Source organism: Idiotropiscis lumnitzeri, chromosome 4, assembly GCF_059441095.1.
Source record: "Idiotropiscis lumnitzeri isolate Australia: NSW breed Sydney's pygmy pipehorse chromosome 4, RoL_Ilum_1.0, whole genome shotgun sequence".
Classification (NCBI taxonomy): Eukaryota; Metazoa; Chordata; class Actinopteri; order Syngnathiformes; family Syngnathidae; genus Idiotropiscis; species Idiotropiscis lumnitzeri.
This window is the reverse complement of record NC_142394.1, coordinates 16182800-16198369: the sequence shown is the minus strand read 5'-3', so window position 1 is coordinate 16198369 and position 15570 is coordinate 16182800. Positions and strand designations below refer to the sequence as shown.

Sequence of the window (15570 nt, the reverse complement as noted above, 5' to 3'; positions counted from 1 at the left end):
TGGGCTGATAAGAGGTGTCCCTCCACAGATAACAGCAGCTCCACTGGAAGCCAAGTTTTCCCATATGGAGATGCTGTTACAGCTGGCGAGACCCACAGCAAAAGAACACAGCTGCCAAGCAAGACTTAGTAAAAGTGAATGTCATAGTATTCATTTCAGTAAGACAATGAAAGGGAGGATGCACAAGGTATTTAAAAATCACACCGTGACACTTTATCATGTGTCACGTTGTTTTACTTTCCATGATTAATTCGGACAAAGTGGTTACACACAGGATATTACATTGTATGAATGTCTAAACTTTGTATTAGCAAATGGGGAACACCGGCATTTCTTGTCATGAGCTTCTTGCTTGAGCGACAACTTCCGGGCAGAAATCTGATCACATACGGAATAATGCTGCCCTCTTTTGGTCAGTTTGATCCATCCATCCATCATCTGTACCGCTTCTCCTCACTAGGGTCGCGGGGGTGCTGGAGCCTATCCCAGCATTTACTAATAATATTGCAGTCCTCAAGTGATAACACGACCCACGCGCAATAAACCTAAAGTCAAGTACTGTCATGTCCTTGGCTTTTACCCCCCTTGAGATTACATTTTTACGCTTATGACACCAATAAAATGAGGGTCATTCACCCGGTGAATGAAAGAAGAATCTATACTGACATTCAGTGATCGTGTGATTACGTTCGTTCAGAAATATTTTAAATACGCGAGCATGTTACGAGTTATGTGTATGAATCTTTTCTGAAGAATTTTGCTGAATTTCTGTAATCGGAAATTATCTTTGACCTTTAATCCAAACCATAATGAAAATAACAGGACCGTAAAGTAATTCAAATTTGCACATTCACAGTTTCCTTCACTCGGTTGTTTTTAAACAAAAGCTTACCTGTTATAGGAAAATAGATCATCTTTGTCTTAAGATATGAGTCGAAATGAGAGACATAAGTGTAAACATTTGTGTTTGTTAACTTGAAATGATTTGAGTGATATTTTACTAATACCGACTGAAATATACTTACGGGCACACATCATGGCAGCAGTGGATTTGGGAATATCTGCTCTGTTACAGAAATGACACGATGTGATATTTTATTCAATAGCGATGATCATTTACAGTTTTGCGTAAGGACATCAATATCAATCCAATGAACAAAGATTACAGATTGCATGTCAACCCTTCTCTTGTAGTTCAATGCATTCCCTCGCTGGCCCTTCTTTCGAACGAGTCGAATATGTGGTTAATGCACGACAGAATTGATTAAACTCTAAACATATCAACTATATTAAACGAGCATTTTTCCAGCTCACTAACAACACCGAATATTTAAAACATAGTGAGTGTGAATGCACTAGAAGTTCATACTTACAGCCTAGAACATGGAGTCTGCTGACGTAAAATAAAATAAATAAATAAATAAAATTAAAATACCTTACCTGAAAGAGTTAGTGACTAACACGTCATACAACTGGTGGAGAGTTGTCCAGAAGAAAGGCAACAAGTAAAGAAAATGCCTGCGCCCGGACTGGCTGCTCCTTAAGTTAGCAAAGTGGGCGAGAAAGAAATTAATCATTACAATTACTGTAAATATGTAACAGACTCGCCATGCCCATAAAACCGAAAAAGCAAATGTCATTGTGTTTGCGCACCAACAAACACACACCATGTGATTAAGAAACAACAAAGAGACACCACTCAATCACCTTGAAACACTTTTGGGGAACAATGATCATTATTTTATTCGGGATCAGGAATTGCAGTGCACTGTCTGTGACAAAATTAAATACTGTGAGTAGCGTTTGTATCTAACAGTGACACCAGAATTATGCTCTTAAATAAGTTTCATTTATTACCAGTGCTGATACAATTTCTAGTGAATTTTAGTCCAACGTGATTATAAACTAACCATATAGTATAACAAGAATATAAGTACATAATACACGATAGTCATTAAATGCTAATTAAAATAGTTTTAAATATTAATGGGTTGAAGAAATCCTACATTAATCTAGATTGAAACTCAACCATAAAATGTCATTTGTTTTAAATGTTCCCGATAGTATTTTCTTTTATGTTTTACTTTGAAGTTAAAACATTATCAAAGTGAACTTTGCAGTGCATGTCAAGTCAAATATAAAAAAATGTGGCGAGTGAGTAACTTTTCAAATGTATTAAGCATGTACTATTAAGAAGTTCATACGCAATATTCGCCGAAGTCATGTCGTTCTTTCTGACCTGTATGAGCTTCCGTACTGTGGCTGCGAACGCGTGAGTAAGCTAACATCTCGCCGTTATTGGCTTGTTCAAATAGAGAAAATAAAATAGATGTGTTTTTTTTAACGTTCAATAAACATTAAAATATTTATACATTATATCACGCTGGAGTTTGTTGGCACTGCTTTTTGTCGCCTTTTGTCTCGAAAGCCTCGCTAGACCGGAACGCTAACGTTAGCTGGGCTCTTTGATACCTAGCCACATCAATGCTAATTTAAGATTCGTTTGTCGTTTTTTAAGACAGCCACGTTCGACCACGCTGTGGTAAGGAAATCATCATCTTCGTAAACCTCATTTGTGACTTGACTCATCATTTATATGGTTTGTTTTGAACTGAACTCCGCGCTTGAGTTAAAAGTCATATTAGCTAGAGTTGGGTTGCGTCTAGCTGAATGCATTAATGACGTGACTTCCGTCAATGTGAGAACATAAGAGAAAGCAAATGTAAAGAGATTTAAAACGTGTGTTTCAGCTGAAAATGGCAGACTTAACAACGCTTGAGAGCCTTTTGGAGATGGGCTTCGACCGGAACAGGGCGTAAGTAACAGTGGATCACAATTACTTTTTGGAGAAGTTAAGAGGATGGAGAAATTCTTACACTATCCTGTCTTTCCAGAGAAAGAGCTGTGGCCAGCACTGGAAACCAGGGGATCGAACAAGCTATGGACTGGTGAGTTGGAAACGTACGAGTCAGAAATGTGCAAAGTGATGGCGATAAAACATGTACTTTCTTCAGGTTAATGGAGCATGAGAACGACCCAGACATCGATGAGCCATATAAGCCTCCAGTTTTGGCAGCACCGGACGAAGACCAGACTGGCATGCAAGAGCCTTCGCTTGGGGGAACAGCCGGAGGTACATGGAGAAAGGAAAAAAAAAATCAAATATAAACCGTCACTTGTGTATTCTGTTCCAATTGTATCATGTTAGCATCAAGTAAAATTACATGGCTTTGTAGTAGATTCCTCCATTGTTTGGCCTTTTCATTCATATCTCGTGAGGGTAAGCGGTTTGGAAAATGGCTGGGTGTTTTGTTATCTTTCAGTTGCGAGTGGCGAAGGCAGCCAGATTGGTGATGCTGACAAAAAGCACATGACAGAAGAGGAGAAACAGCAGCAAGTCAAAAGGTCAGAGTTCACACCAGGGTTATAATAGTTGGGGATTTTTCATTGTAGTTAGCTTTTAAAGCAAGTTAGTTAGTTTTTATATTTTTAAAACTGCTTTTGTTTTAGTTTATTAGTTTGTTTTTTTATACAGAATATTTAACCAGTGAGAAAGAACAAAAAAACACTCACCTTTTGTTTTTGTTTGTTATCTTTAAAAAAAAAACAGCCCCAGTCAAAGGAAATACATTTAAAAACTAACCTTAAAAGCTTATGTATGGAATTCATTGACAAAGACTAAAACAAAGGACATTTTTGCTGTCATTCTAGTTTTAGTTAGTTCTGTTAATGTAACATGTATTTTCAGTTATGAATTTAAAGACTCATTTTAATTTCCTTTTGCTTCAGAATATTTTTCCCAAATTTCATTTTTTGTAATTTTATTAACTATAATAACCTTAGTTCACACATGGGTCAATGTATGCTTTCTTGAAATTACTATTGACCAGACCACTTAAGATGGACGAGAAGCCTTTACAATAAAATATCGCCCTTCATTTTTTCCCAGCAAGTTTAATAATCACAATTTTCAGTTGAGCCTCTCTCAAACTGATACCTGCGGCCTGTGTGCGTCAGGCTGGAGGAGCTGATGCGGATGAAACAAGCAGAGCGGCGAGAGCGCGAGCGTGCCGAGGAGCTGGAGAAGGAAAAGCAGCGGAGGAAGCAGGGCCAAGAGCTGCAACAGATTCGTAACAAGCTTCAAGACGACGATATGAAAAAGCTGGCCGAGTTGCGGCAGAGAGAGAAGATGGAAGACAAGCTGGCCAGGTAAGGGCCCCGTCAACGTCTCACAGTAGGAAACGATGTCAAGTTAAATTGACTTTGGGTTTTTTTTCCTACTAGGCAAAGAGTTAAAGAAAAGATAGCACGAGACCGAGAGGAGAGAGCACAAAAGGTACTTGACTGCATTTTTCTTTGTGGTGAAGCCAACAATCACGACTGGAATTTTTCTTCCCTTGTCGACAAAAGTTTGGAGGCGGAGGAACCTCAAGCACAAGTACTTCTTCAGTCCAGCCCAGCCCAGTGTCACCCACCAGTCAGGGCCCGCCCCCCATTAAGAAAGAGTATGACGAGTCCAGGATACAGGTCAGGATTTGAATATGGCCATCTCTGAACTTTCGAGTGTGTTTGATCCATCAATGAACCAATAGATTTCCAGATTCAATTAGTGCTGGTAATTAAACAGTCCTCTTCCTCATGCTGTTAACATTTTGACATCATGAGATGAAACCAAGCTGCGGTTCCCTCAGATCCTTCAAATGCCTGGACAGGTGTTGAATCCATGAATCTTAAAAGAAGGCCTGAGATGCGACGGTTGCATTTTTGAAGAACTAAACCATGAACAAAAACTCACCAATCTTTGCACACAAATCGGGCCTGGTGAAAAATGTTATATTTTTAAGTTGCTACTCCAGAGTAGTACAACAACATCAACAAAAAAAGGGGGAGGTGTGGGGTGTCTGTAGCGCCCCCTATAGAGATTTAACAGAGCCCTGTCCTGGTACGTTTGACCTACAGCTACGAAAATTGCGCCGCATATCTAGCACCCTGAGACGCTTACAAAAGGGCTGTACGCAATTCAGAATCAAATTGAGAATGACCCCTAAATTCTAATTCATTTCTTGAATGGGAATTTAGGTGGCAATCAGGAAGCGCAATTGCAATTGAAATGCACAAAGTCAAAATGAAATTCATGATGCAAAATTGAAGTGCATTTAAGAGTGAAGCGCTACAGTGTATAAGCCTGTTTACAACATGAGTTTCATACAAATAGTATTGTAAGGACGTCATGTAAATGATACTTAATGCAGGAGTCATAAGACATTTATGTGGACATCCTTAGAAAACTTTAATTGATTAAACACTAACTTTTTTTTTTTAAGAGAAAAGCAAGTTCACTTTACCACTTGTCCTGCATTAACAACAGGTGCGTCTGCTGGATGGCTCCACACTCACGGCGGTGTTCAAGGCCCAGGAGCCGCTGGCGGCGGTGCGCGTCTACGTGCAGGTGAACGGCAACACACCAGAAGGTCAGGACTTCACGCTGCTATCCCCTTACCCCCGTCACGTCTACACTGATCTGGACATGGAAAAGCCACTCAAAGAGCTGGGTGAGACAGACTTACCAGAAGACATTTTGCTATTCTGGACATCTTTGCTGCTTCTAATTCATTTCCCTCTGATTTGTCCTTGTTTAAGGTTTGGTGCCTTCAGCTGTGCTGGTTGTTACCAAAAAGTGAGTGAGTTTAGGGTGAGCATTCTACTCAGTGAGCCTACCTCACCACCTCCACCCCATTTACGCAAGAAACAGACTGGACTGGACCGGACCGTACAGCTTTAGTGTCATTCTGCCAGACAGCCAACAGGACTATTAATGATGAAGGTTGAAATTATGTGATATCATAATATCAGCTAAAGCTTCAAAGAAAAAATATGATTGTGTGGCTGGTTGATTTCACTGGATGTTTGTTTTGAATGCAGTGACTAAAGATGTACATAGTAAATCTAGCAGGCGTCTGACTGGTGTCAGTAAGGTCAACACAGAACACAAATTTTAACTGGATTCCCATTCTAAACGATCTCCACTTGCCTTTTTAAAAGGGCCTTAAATTGAGTTCACAATTGACTGATTTTGTGAGATTCTACTTTGCCAGTTTTTATAAGTCAGAATAGAATGACAAGTATGTCTGCATAATTGACTTCAAGAATTGACTTTCAATAAAGCTGACTTGGAGAATTGCTGTTGTAGCTCAATTTGCATATTGGGAAAAGGTGAGTGGAGCATATCATCGGCGTGTAATTTATTTTTTTCTTTCTTCTACAAACCACTCAAATGGAGCGTTTCAAGATCCAAACATGGAGAGTAGACCCATGAGACGCAAAAAACACTATGTACATGAGGGAACAAATGTGTACTTTGCACGACCATACAAAATTCCCCATAATATATGGACTGCAAAGTTAGATTATAAAACAAGTTTCAAACAAAACTGAAAGCCTATAGACATAAAAACAGAGCAACAAGGTCTAACAAGCAACACATGGTTATGTCAGTATCCTCTAGCTGCTTCGCATCACCGAGCCCAAACCACAGCACCTTGTGAGGAAATCCAGGAGAGGCACAGTGAAGAGGAAAAGATGCTGGGAGACATAGTGCGAGAACCAAATTGGAGAGGACTGTCTCTTTCAGTTTTTTTTTTTAAGTCCCAGTGCCTCACTTAGTTCTCAGCAAGTTTTAGCTGGATGGATAGTATCCCTGGTTGTAGTTCCAGGTGTTTTGGTAGCCATAGCTGCCGTACTGTGGTTGCTGGCAGAGGGAAAGGCAAATTACTACACAACACGAGAAATGAGTTGAAATCCATTGTAAGAGAGACAAATGAATTCATACCTGATACCAGTTGCTGTATCCGCCATAGCCACCGGACTCAGCGCTCACGTCCATGGTCATTGCTGAGGGAGGTGGTACCGTGATTGGGACCTGGGGATCAGTGGGCGGGTCTTGTGCTGATGCGTCATCTGCTGGTTCGTCGTCATCCACTTTCATCGCCTTCTCGTGGCCTTCATCCCTGTGGGGAATTAGAAGAATTGTGCTTCTTTATAATTAGAAATCGCTCCACCAAAACAGAACACAGTCTATGTCATCAGCAGGTTGCAACAGATAAACTGGAAATCACAGAAAGCAATTGGAGTGGCGGGCCTTGGAAATGCATTGTTCAGTACATGGATCAAACGGCTGTTGTGAACTATGCCATTTAGGTCTTTGTTAGATAACAGAGAGAGATTCCCAGATTACTGTGGTTCTCCATCAAAGCAGAATGATTATTCTGTCTACAGTAAATTTCTATCAAAGATGTATTTACGTGTCCGTAAAGATATTTTTGACGCCGATTTAAAAAATGTCTACGTTTTTTTTCTAGCACATCAGGTTCATGGAGGGTGGAATGGAAATTCAAACTTAAAAAAAAAAATAAAATCTGATTCATTGAATAATGGAAAAATTGATTATTAAAACAATGGTGAGTTGCAGCCTTAGAAAACAGCAAGTTGTACAAAAAGTACTAAAAATTGTGAAATTTCACAAATCTCCCAAGTGATACATGCAGCTAATGGTTGACCTTAGCGCTGTACAATTTTAAGAAAAAAATGATTTTTCTGACAGACACTGCGATTTAATTTGCGATTTTCTTCACAATGTCATTTACAAACATGACAGAGAATCTCATTATATCATCAAAAACAATAAAAGCTATTACTGTAATAATGCAAGGACAATAAACAGGCTTTGTGAGGAGGGCAGTTCTTAAGTTTTTAAAAACTACTTGCCATCAAGTATAATTTTGTATTCATTTGTAGTTATGGATATGAAAATGCATTTTTTTTAACCCCAAAATGAGATTATGTCAATGAAATCGTTGTCCCTCTGCAAAGCTAAATTGATTAAAATATTAATTCTGAGACCCATTATTGTATAGATCTCCAAACTCAGTACTCCGTGGTGCATAATAGCGCAAATTTCATTGATGATATTATAAATATTTAATATAAATTTGACATCGAACCTCTTCGTCATGATGACATCAGCCGTTTCCATGTTCAGGTCTGAGAGCGTCTCCTAAATTACTAATGCAGCCATCTTATTTTATGTCTAGAGACGTATTGATTGAAATTCCGTTCATAGCTGCTGGCTCTCCGCCCTAAGGCAGTTCTAGCCAGATTCCGTTAGAAGTTGACTGTGCACGTAAGCACTTACTTTGAGTGGTCTCTGCATTTCACTTTACAATGAGCACGCTTAGTATCTCCTCGTTGGCCGTTTATTTGTCACCACAGACGAGATGACGCGCATCACGTAGTTCTTTGCTGCTGCTGAGCACAGACTATAGTACAAATAAAGTCTGTCCTGCTGTGGCGCAAGATAGCTTGGCGCCTAGCATTCAAGCAGCGGCAAAATGAATTGCTTTCGGGACGACGGGGGACACCCTTTTTTTTTTTTTTTTTTAAGTCAGCACGGCACAAGAGCCCTTTAAATCGAAATCACATTGTCTGAGCTCGCGATTTCTGTCCCAAAACAATCAATCGTTCGTTCAGTCCTACTTGGCCTCTTCTGTTTTGTTTCTCTTACCTGTTTTCTGCTTCTCTCTTTGTCCCGCCCAGCTCTTTGAGCAGCTTCTGGTGCGCTTCGTAGACAGACAGCACACTAAGCAGGATATAGAAGCAAGCCGTGAGGGACACACAGTCAGCCAGAATAGACCTTTTTAAACAAAACAAAGACAAAAAACAACTGAAGGAGAGATTAACCTCTGGATAGAGTTGCTGTACTCTTCCACAAACTGGAGGCAGCGCTGCGAAAGGAGGATTTTGGTGCGCGGTGCGAGAGGCGCTGCCAGGGCTCGCGTCACACATTCCTGCACCGCCTCGGCTGATGACCGCAGCTCGCTTGATGCCTCTAACTCCAGCAGGTTCAGGTGCAGCTTGTCATTTCCCTGAGAGTGGGAAGAACTAGAGAGCGTTAGAAGTCATGTTTTCAGAGCACTACTAGCGTTTTAATGGTCTCGCTAGAGTTAACAAGCCAAGGCTCATATTAGAAAAATCGCACTGCGCACCACACAAAAAATATACACTGGATACTAAAATAGTCATAATTCATGATAATCTTAATTATATCACATATGAACAGGAGGCTACACAGGTTAATTCTTCTTGCCAATTAAAACAAAATTACATCGTTCAAGATGAGTTGAGCCTCGAGATATGTCATTTAAACATTTCCTGGGATGATGCAACATATTTTTCAACATTTGTTCGAGATATTTTACATTTTCAGTGTATTATTTGTTAAATGGATGCATTAAGCAAACATCTGTCATTTAGGAGGAATCATGTATGAATATAAAGCCCCTAGCAATGTGACAAACAGGTCATCAGCCATTGAAGACTTTAAAAATAAATGATTGTAGCAATCTATCCCATTGATTCATCACGTAATCAGACAAAAAATTGTTTTGCGTTGTCGATGCATCGATTAATCATTGCACCTCTAATCCCAAACTTCAAGTCCATTTGGAAAAATGATCAAATCTTTTTTTTTGCTTCTACTTTTCTGTGTAATTGAATTAATTTGAGTTATTTGATTCATTAATTCAGCTCTAAAAAGTGCTGCAGTCTTAAGAGCAGCTACTGGGCACTCACCGGACTGATCTCCAACGCTTCCTGTAAAACGCTGCGAGCTCTGCCGGGCTTTCTGCCGACCTTCAGCAACAGCCGAGCAAGCTTGATGGAGTAGAATGCGTGCAAGGTGGGCTTTTCTTTCGATTGGCTCACCGCCTCCTGCAGCAGAGCTTCTGACTGCTCCAGTTGGCCTGCCCTCCTCTCCAAAGCGGCCCTGCGGAGACGAACCACGGCCAAACCTGGCATGTTTTTATCCAGAGCCTGCAGCACTTGCCGAGCCTCAGCCAGGTCGCCTGAAGGCCAAGACGAGGCACGTTGAGAAAAGAGGGGACAAAGGCAAAAACAAAAGAACTGAAAATGAAACAACAGGAGATGTTACTGCATTGCCTCATACCGTGTCTCTCCTCAAACGTGGCCCTCTTCATGTGGAGGTTCGGATTGGAAGGTAGGTGAAGACAGGCTCGCTTGTAGAGCGCTCGAACCTCATCAACACTGCGCGTCTCCAGGTATTGAGCATACTGAACAAAGCACAAAAGGCAAGCCTGTCATTTATACAGTACATTTTAGATACTAGACAACGCAAGGTGCTTCATACATCCAAAAGCAAAAAATCTAAAAGCACACATTAAAGAAAACTGCAAAAGGGAACAAAAGTAGCTTACTAAGAATTAAAACGTACATTGATGATATTTAAACACATATACAAACAAAATTTGTATGAGTTCCAGTCCTACCCTCTAAGTGTGTCCGCTTTTGTGACTTGACGTGTCATTTTTGAATGAGTGGGGTGGATGCACTCCCTAGAGGTGGACTTTGTAAATAAAGGATATCAAGCTAAAGCTTGGAGATTAAAATCTAATAGCTAACGTCCTGCAAACAATTCATTTTAAGAAAAGTCTCTCAGACGCATTGTCTTTGCGTATCGTAGTGACTTATCAAAGAAAACAGATCCGGCATGAGAGAGACTGCATGTAAGTCTAATCAATGTGAAAAATAAATGTATAGAATAGATTTCAACTGAATTGATGATAAACTCAAAAACAGGATAATATATCAATAACTAGACACATCCTCAACACAAACTTCTTGGGGTGAGGTGAAACTCTACAAAGAAATGGACAGTTGGGTGCATGATGGAAAAATTCTACAACAACCATCCCCACTCATTCCCTAGAAAGAACACGTTCCATCTTTCAAGCACTCTAGATTGAGTGAAGAATGATGAAAGATTTGACTTTCACTCTGTTGCACTTCAAATAACGGGTGCAGCAATGCACCACATCCAAATAGATGGAGCTGTGGTCAGAATCTGTTGCGAGCGTTGACTTCTTTATGTATTCTGGCCATCAGGAGTGGAACATTATGCGTCAGAACATAATGACTTTTCAAACAACCAAATTAGATGTTTAGGGTTATTAGGTTTTGCTGAGGTACACCCTCAAATTAGTGCCATTCTATTTAGTGTTGTTAAGGCAGAATTTCTGATAAAACTCCAAAATTGGGTCTTCACCCAGGTGCACCGAATGTTTTGGCCACTGAGTGTATTCTCTTACCCTGGTCCAGAATTCCTCATAGAGAGCACAAGCGATCAGACAGCGCTCAAAGAGCACACGAACTCTGTGGTCGTCAAGGGCACCTTCGGTTTCCTCCGTTCCTTGCTGAGTCTGGGCTGTCACCTCTTGGTCCTCCGTGGCCTCTTTGACATCCGCATCTGTCTCGTTTGAGTCTGCGCAGACGTGAGAGTGTCAAACGGGATGTTTGTGGCATCACATTGAAAAAGACATTGTTGATGTGATGCAATTACCTTCGTTACCGTGTCCAGTGTCTTTGTTCAGTTGGGCGAGCTCCCAGTCCAGGTAAGCGTGCCAACCACGCAGCTGGATTTGATCAAGCGGCTTCACGTGGAAGTATGGACGTTTGATCTATGAATTAAATGGAATCATTTGTGTGACTGGAATATTTTGGACAGCAAAACCGTAAGACAATGGTAAGCATTAGCAATAGTACTATACATAGTAATATGTATTTCGTTTTGACTTTCAGTAAGTAGCGTCAAAATTATCTAAAAGTGAATTGGTGAGTCCTGTCTGACAGCTAACTCAGAGCATATTATCGGTATTTGATTTGTTTTCTATAATCCCGTCCAAACAAAGGTCAGACGAAACCTTACTCGCTCAAGGAGAGTGGACATTACAAAACCTACAGTCACGAATTTTTCTCTGTGGTCTCATGCGAGGAAACAAAAAAAAAGAGACATTTATGTTCTGATGGTTTTGATATGTGGGAATTTTTGTGTGTGAATATTCCAAATAAAGATAATTACAGCAAAATAATAATAATCATTAAAAAAAAAGAAAAACAGAATTACAATGGTACCTTGACTTGAGTTTAATTTGTTCATAAGCGAGCTCATTGAAATCAATATTCCCCATTGAAATGAATTGAAAGCCCCAAAAGCAACCAAAATGAAAAATATTGTAAACTTCACGACAATTCTTGCTGTTGATTACGGAGGTCAAAGAACAATTTTATTCAGATGGCTTTGAGTGTGTAAATTTATTTTTGATGCCAATTTCAAAATTATTTTTTTCTTGTTTGACCTATAAAACCTTGCGCAATACAGATTTGATCATGTCTTCTATTGTATAGCTACAAGGTTTAGAAAATAAATCAGCTATTGCTGAATCCAACCCTTAATTCATAAATATTTAATATTTATTACTATACGACATATTGTTATTGTATTATTATCACGAAAATCTGGCGGGCTAGAGAAAAAGCGGATTCAGATTCGCAGAAAAGAAAAATTGCACTATTGCATAAAAAACAGTAAAACTTCATTAAATAGAATGGAAAGAAAACACGTTTTTGTAAAGCACAATTACTATATATTGAGACAATAGCCGAGTAGTCTCCGTGAGCATCATCCGGATGCGAGTTTGGCCTACTGTATCTTCATGCGAGTGTTTTCATTTTGCATTAGTTTGACAGTTTGTACCGTTCAATAAACGGCTCCAAGAGCATGTGACATTGGAAAAAGCTTATGATCATGACTCACAGTGTCTTCAAAGTTCCATCTCTTGCGAACTTCATTTTCATTCTTCTGGTAAATTTTGTCCCGGCGGACCAACACTTGTTCTCTAATCCTTTGCATCAGCTCCTCCTATGCAAAGTGAACATGGAGACAATAAAGGTCATTATCCTGCGATCGCCTCAGTTCAATGGGTCAGAGAAGTGTGATGAAGTGAAAAGTTCCTCACCGAGTCTGTGCCCTCAGGTGTGGCGGGTTCTTCCTCCCCAGGCGGCATCTCTTTCCCTTTCTCCTTGGCCTGTTCGGCACGCTCCACTTTCTGAGTCTCCCGGCAAAAGGCCCTCACCTCCTCATACTCTTCCAGAGAAAGTGCTTCTTTAGGCTCATTATTGCTCAGGTGGGCCTTGAACCTATGCCAGATGTCCCATGCAACAATAATACGAATATTTTTCCCCAATCACGATTGTAAGCATTGGTGTGTCTTACTTTTCATAGTGCGTGCTGTAGTGCTGCGTGGGAACTTTGAGGACTCTGTCTAGCACAGCTGTGGCGTTCCTCAAGTTCCCTTGTTCCTTCTCCCATTCGACATATAGATCCCACAGTCGGTCTGAGTGAAAGTCCAGGCCGGCTGCTACAACTGCATCCTCAAACACACTGAAAGTTGAGGATGTATATCGTTGAGACACATTTTGGGTAAAATACAATCCAAGTAAGTATCTCCTCTAACAGCAGCAAAACATGTCGGGGGTCTTTGCTCTAATTGTTTCAAACTTTAAAAAAGAAAGAAAGAAAAAATCTGAATGATACATACCACTCAACTGTGAATATTCTTTTCTTTGTAATACAAAGTTATTTTTTTAATAAAATGTGTTTTGTAATCTAAAAATGTATTTAAATTTCTTTAAATGTGTGAAGCATCTGTATTGCACAATTTTACCTTGTAAGTCTGCAACTTATCAGCAACAGTGAACAGGTGCTCACTGTATAGAGTCTTAATTTCATATGGTTATATTTCAAGTAAGTTAAAGTAATATAATACGATAGAATACAATATAATAATGAAGCCTGACCCCTGATAAGAGCCTAAACCCTAACCTACAGTGATGGAAAATCGGTGCTCTCAATATTTTAATTAAAAAAAAAAATACTATATCAGAAAATACAGTAATTGTGGATGTGTGTGTGTACCTGCGAATACGCTTGGGTGACTCTTGCTGGTTCATGTCCAGTGTTCCCAACAGCAGATTGATGTAGTGGATCCACAGATCGACACTCAGAGGGATTGACTGAAGACCCTGAACACACACCTAAAACAAAAAACCAGACTCACACAATCGCCTCTCAATTTGGCCTCAAAGGTTAATTTATTTCTATATATATTTATACCTCAGCTGCTTTGTCGTTGTTACCCACGCGACGCTCCAAATCAGCAAACTTTTTCCAATAACCGTAGCAGAGTGGAAAGCGGCCGAGGAAGGCCATCAGGGCTCTCTGAGATGCTGCAACGTGGCCCTGACAAGAACAATGTGTTGAAGTTACAGGATTCAGAACGCTTCTTGATGAATCAAATATGTCTATGTGACCTAATCTGATATTTATCAAAAATGTTTTATTTTTTCCAGAATAAACCTCAGGCTGTCACCTCTTGCTCACAGTACTGCAGCAGGTCAGTCCAACTGGTGAAGTCTTGAGAATTGTCGTGTGCAGCATTCCAAAGACATTCAAAGTCTGCTGGCAGATCGCCTCCCTCGTCTTCTGCATCTGCCTGTGGAAAAGCTTCAGCGGCTGAGTCAGCGCAGCCGTTCTCATCTGACATCTCCGGAAGAGGTAACGTGGGAGCCTCGGCAACCTCCATGGCTATAAAATAGCACAAAAATAAAAAGTTGCATTTTTCATCAACCTTTACGTCTGCCATTAGTTATTATGAATAAAAAATATTGATGTGTTGCAAAGAAAATAACATCAATTTCCTATCTGCGTATGATGATTATAATGTATAAGAAATAACTTGCATGGCTAACTGTTCCTAAACTAAAATTGGGTTGATCGAATAAGTATTAAATCCACCGTTTTCAGCGATCCGAGTATAAGATTTTACGCATTACCACCCCCTGCTGTCGACTGAAATTGATGTCAAGCGTGCCCTAGGACTGTCACCGTCACAGCCCACCTGCGTTCTAGGTTTGATCACGTGACATTCACAATGCCAGCCCAAAATTCACTGCAACAGTTTGCGTATTTTTATTTCTATAAAGTTCAAGACAAGTCAAATGTAAGCCGAATAGAATGTAAGTGTTGAATCCGCTATGACTATAAGTGTTGATCATAATCACACGTGCATCTAATATAAATAGTTTGTATTCCCCTTTCCCATAAGTTAGAACAGCGATAGATAATTTAATTCATTCAGAGCCATGCAAGTAGAAGAAAGCTTGACCAAGGTAATGACACAAGCAAAGAGCAAACGAAGCAGTTTTTGTTACAAGTCGAAGTGAGAAGGGTTACTTATTCCAATAGTCCATTAATGCATTTTAACGCCAGTTAGCCGAGCTTGGGCTAGTCACAGCTGCCTTCAAACCAAGAACCTCTTACTCGAACGTTTATCTTGTGCTCATGCAGAATGAACAACAACTCTTAAGCATAGGTCCCACACGTCACTTAACATCGCTTTGACTTGTATTTATATTATACAACGTACCTGAAGGCTCACCGAGCTCCCCATTACCGCTCATTTCTTTTTCTGTCGCCATGATGGCAAACCTCGTTCTTGCGTCACTAAACCGCGCCGCCAAGACGGAACTTCATTCTGACGTCACCACGTGCGCCACTACCGATGTAGCAAAAAAGACCCAATTCAGTTAAACGAAGGTAATTTAAAACATCCAAAAATTAAACGTCTGAAGACATAATTTATTTAGTGATACGGACATTGT

At 40.1% G+C, this 15570-nt stretch overlaps 2 protein-coding genes across 5 annotated transcripts; one reads left to right on the top strand and one right to left on the bottom strand.

Moving 5' to 3' along the window:
* The first annotated feature begins 2210 nt into the window (after positions 1-2210).
* Positions 2211-6178, top strand: ubxn1 (UBX domain protein 1). 2 transcript variants are annotated; one of them, XM_088294407.1, is made up of 10 exons: positions 2211-2272; positions 2751-2815; positions 2895-2948; positions 3015-3133; positions 3324-3405; positions 4018-4209; positions 4285-4336; positions 4411-4527; positions 5369-5552; positions 5641-6178. In XM_088294407.1, the coding sequence occupies exons 2-10, from the start codon at positions 2757-2759 to the stop codon at positions 5679-5681; spliced, it is 900 nt and encodes a 299-aa protein (XP_088150533.1). In that variant the 5' UTR covers positions 2211-2272; positions 2751-2756; the 3' UTR covers positions 5682-6178. The 2 variants fall into 2 exon arrangements, with proteins under 2 accessions (XP_088150533.1, XP_088150534.1); XM_088294408.1 differs by lacking the exon at positions 2211-2272 and adding an exon at positions 2279-2542.
* A 49-nt stretch (positions 6179-6227) lies between these two features.
* On the bottom strand, positions 6228-15454 carry LOC148338310 (pre-mRNA-processing factor 39). Of its 3 annotated transcripts, none has more exons than XM_088294404.1 (15): positions 15336-15454; positions 14280-14494; positions 14024-14149; positions 13826-13944; positions 13124-13291; positions 12867-13047; positions 12665-12769; positions 11411-11528; positions 11160-11332; positions 10001-10124; positions 9628-9899; positions 8737-8921; positions 8561-8635; positions 6830-7007; positions 6228-6748 (listed from the first exon to the last, which is right to left on the bottom strand). In XM_088294404.1, the coding sequence occupies exons 1-15, from the start codon at positions 15385-15387 to the stop codon at positions 6677-6679; spliced, it is 2163 nt and encodes a 720-aa protein (XP_088150530.1). In that variant the 5' UTR covers positions 15388-15454; the 3' UTR covers positions 6228-6676. The 3 variants fall into 3 exon arrangements, with proteins under 3 accessions (XP_088150530.1, XP_088150532.1, XP_088150531.1); XM_088294406.1 differs by lacking the exon at positions 15336-15454 and adding an exon at positions 15230-15311; XM_088294405.1 differs by lacking the exon at positions 15336-15454 and adding an exon at positions 15143-15280.
* Positions 15455-15570: the final 116 nt, after the last annotated feature.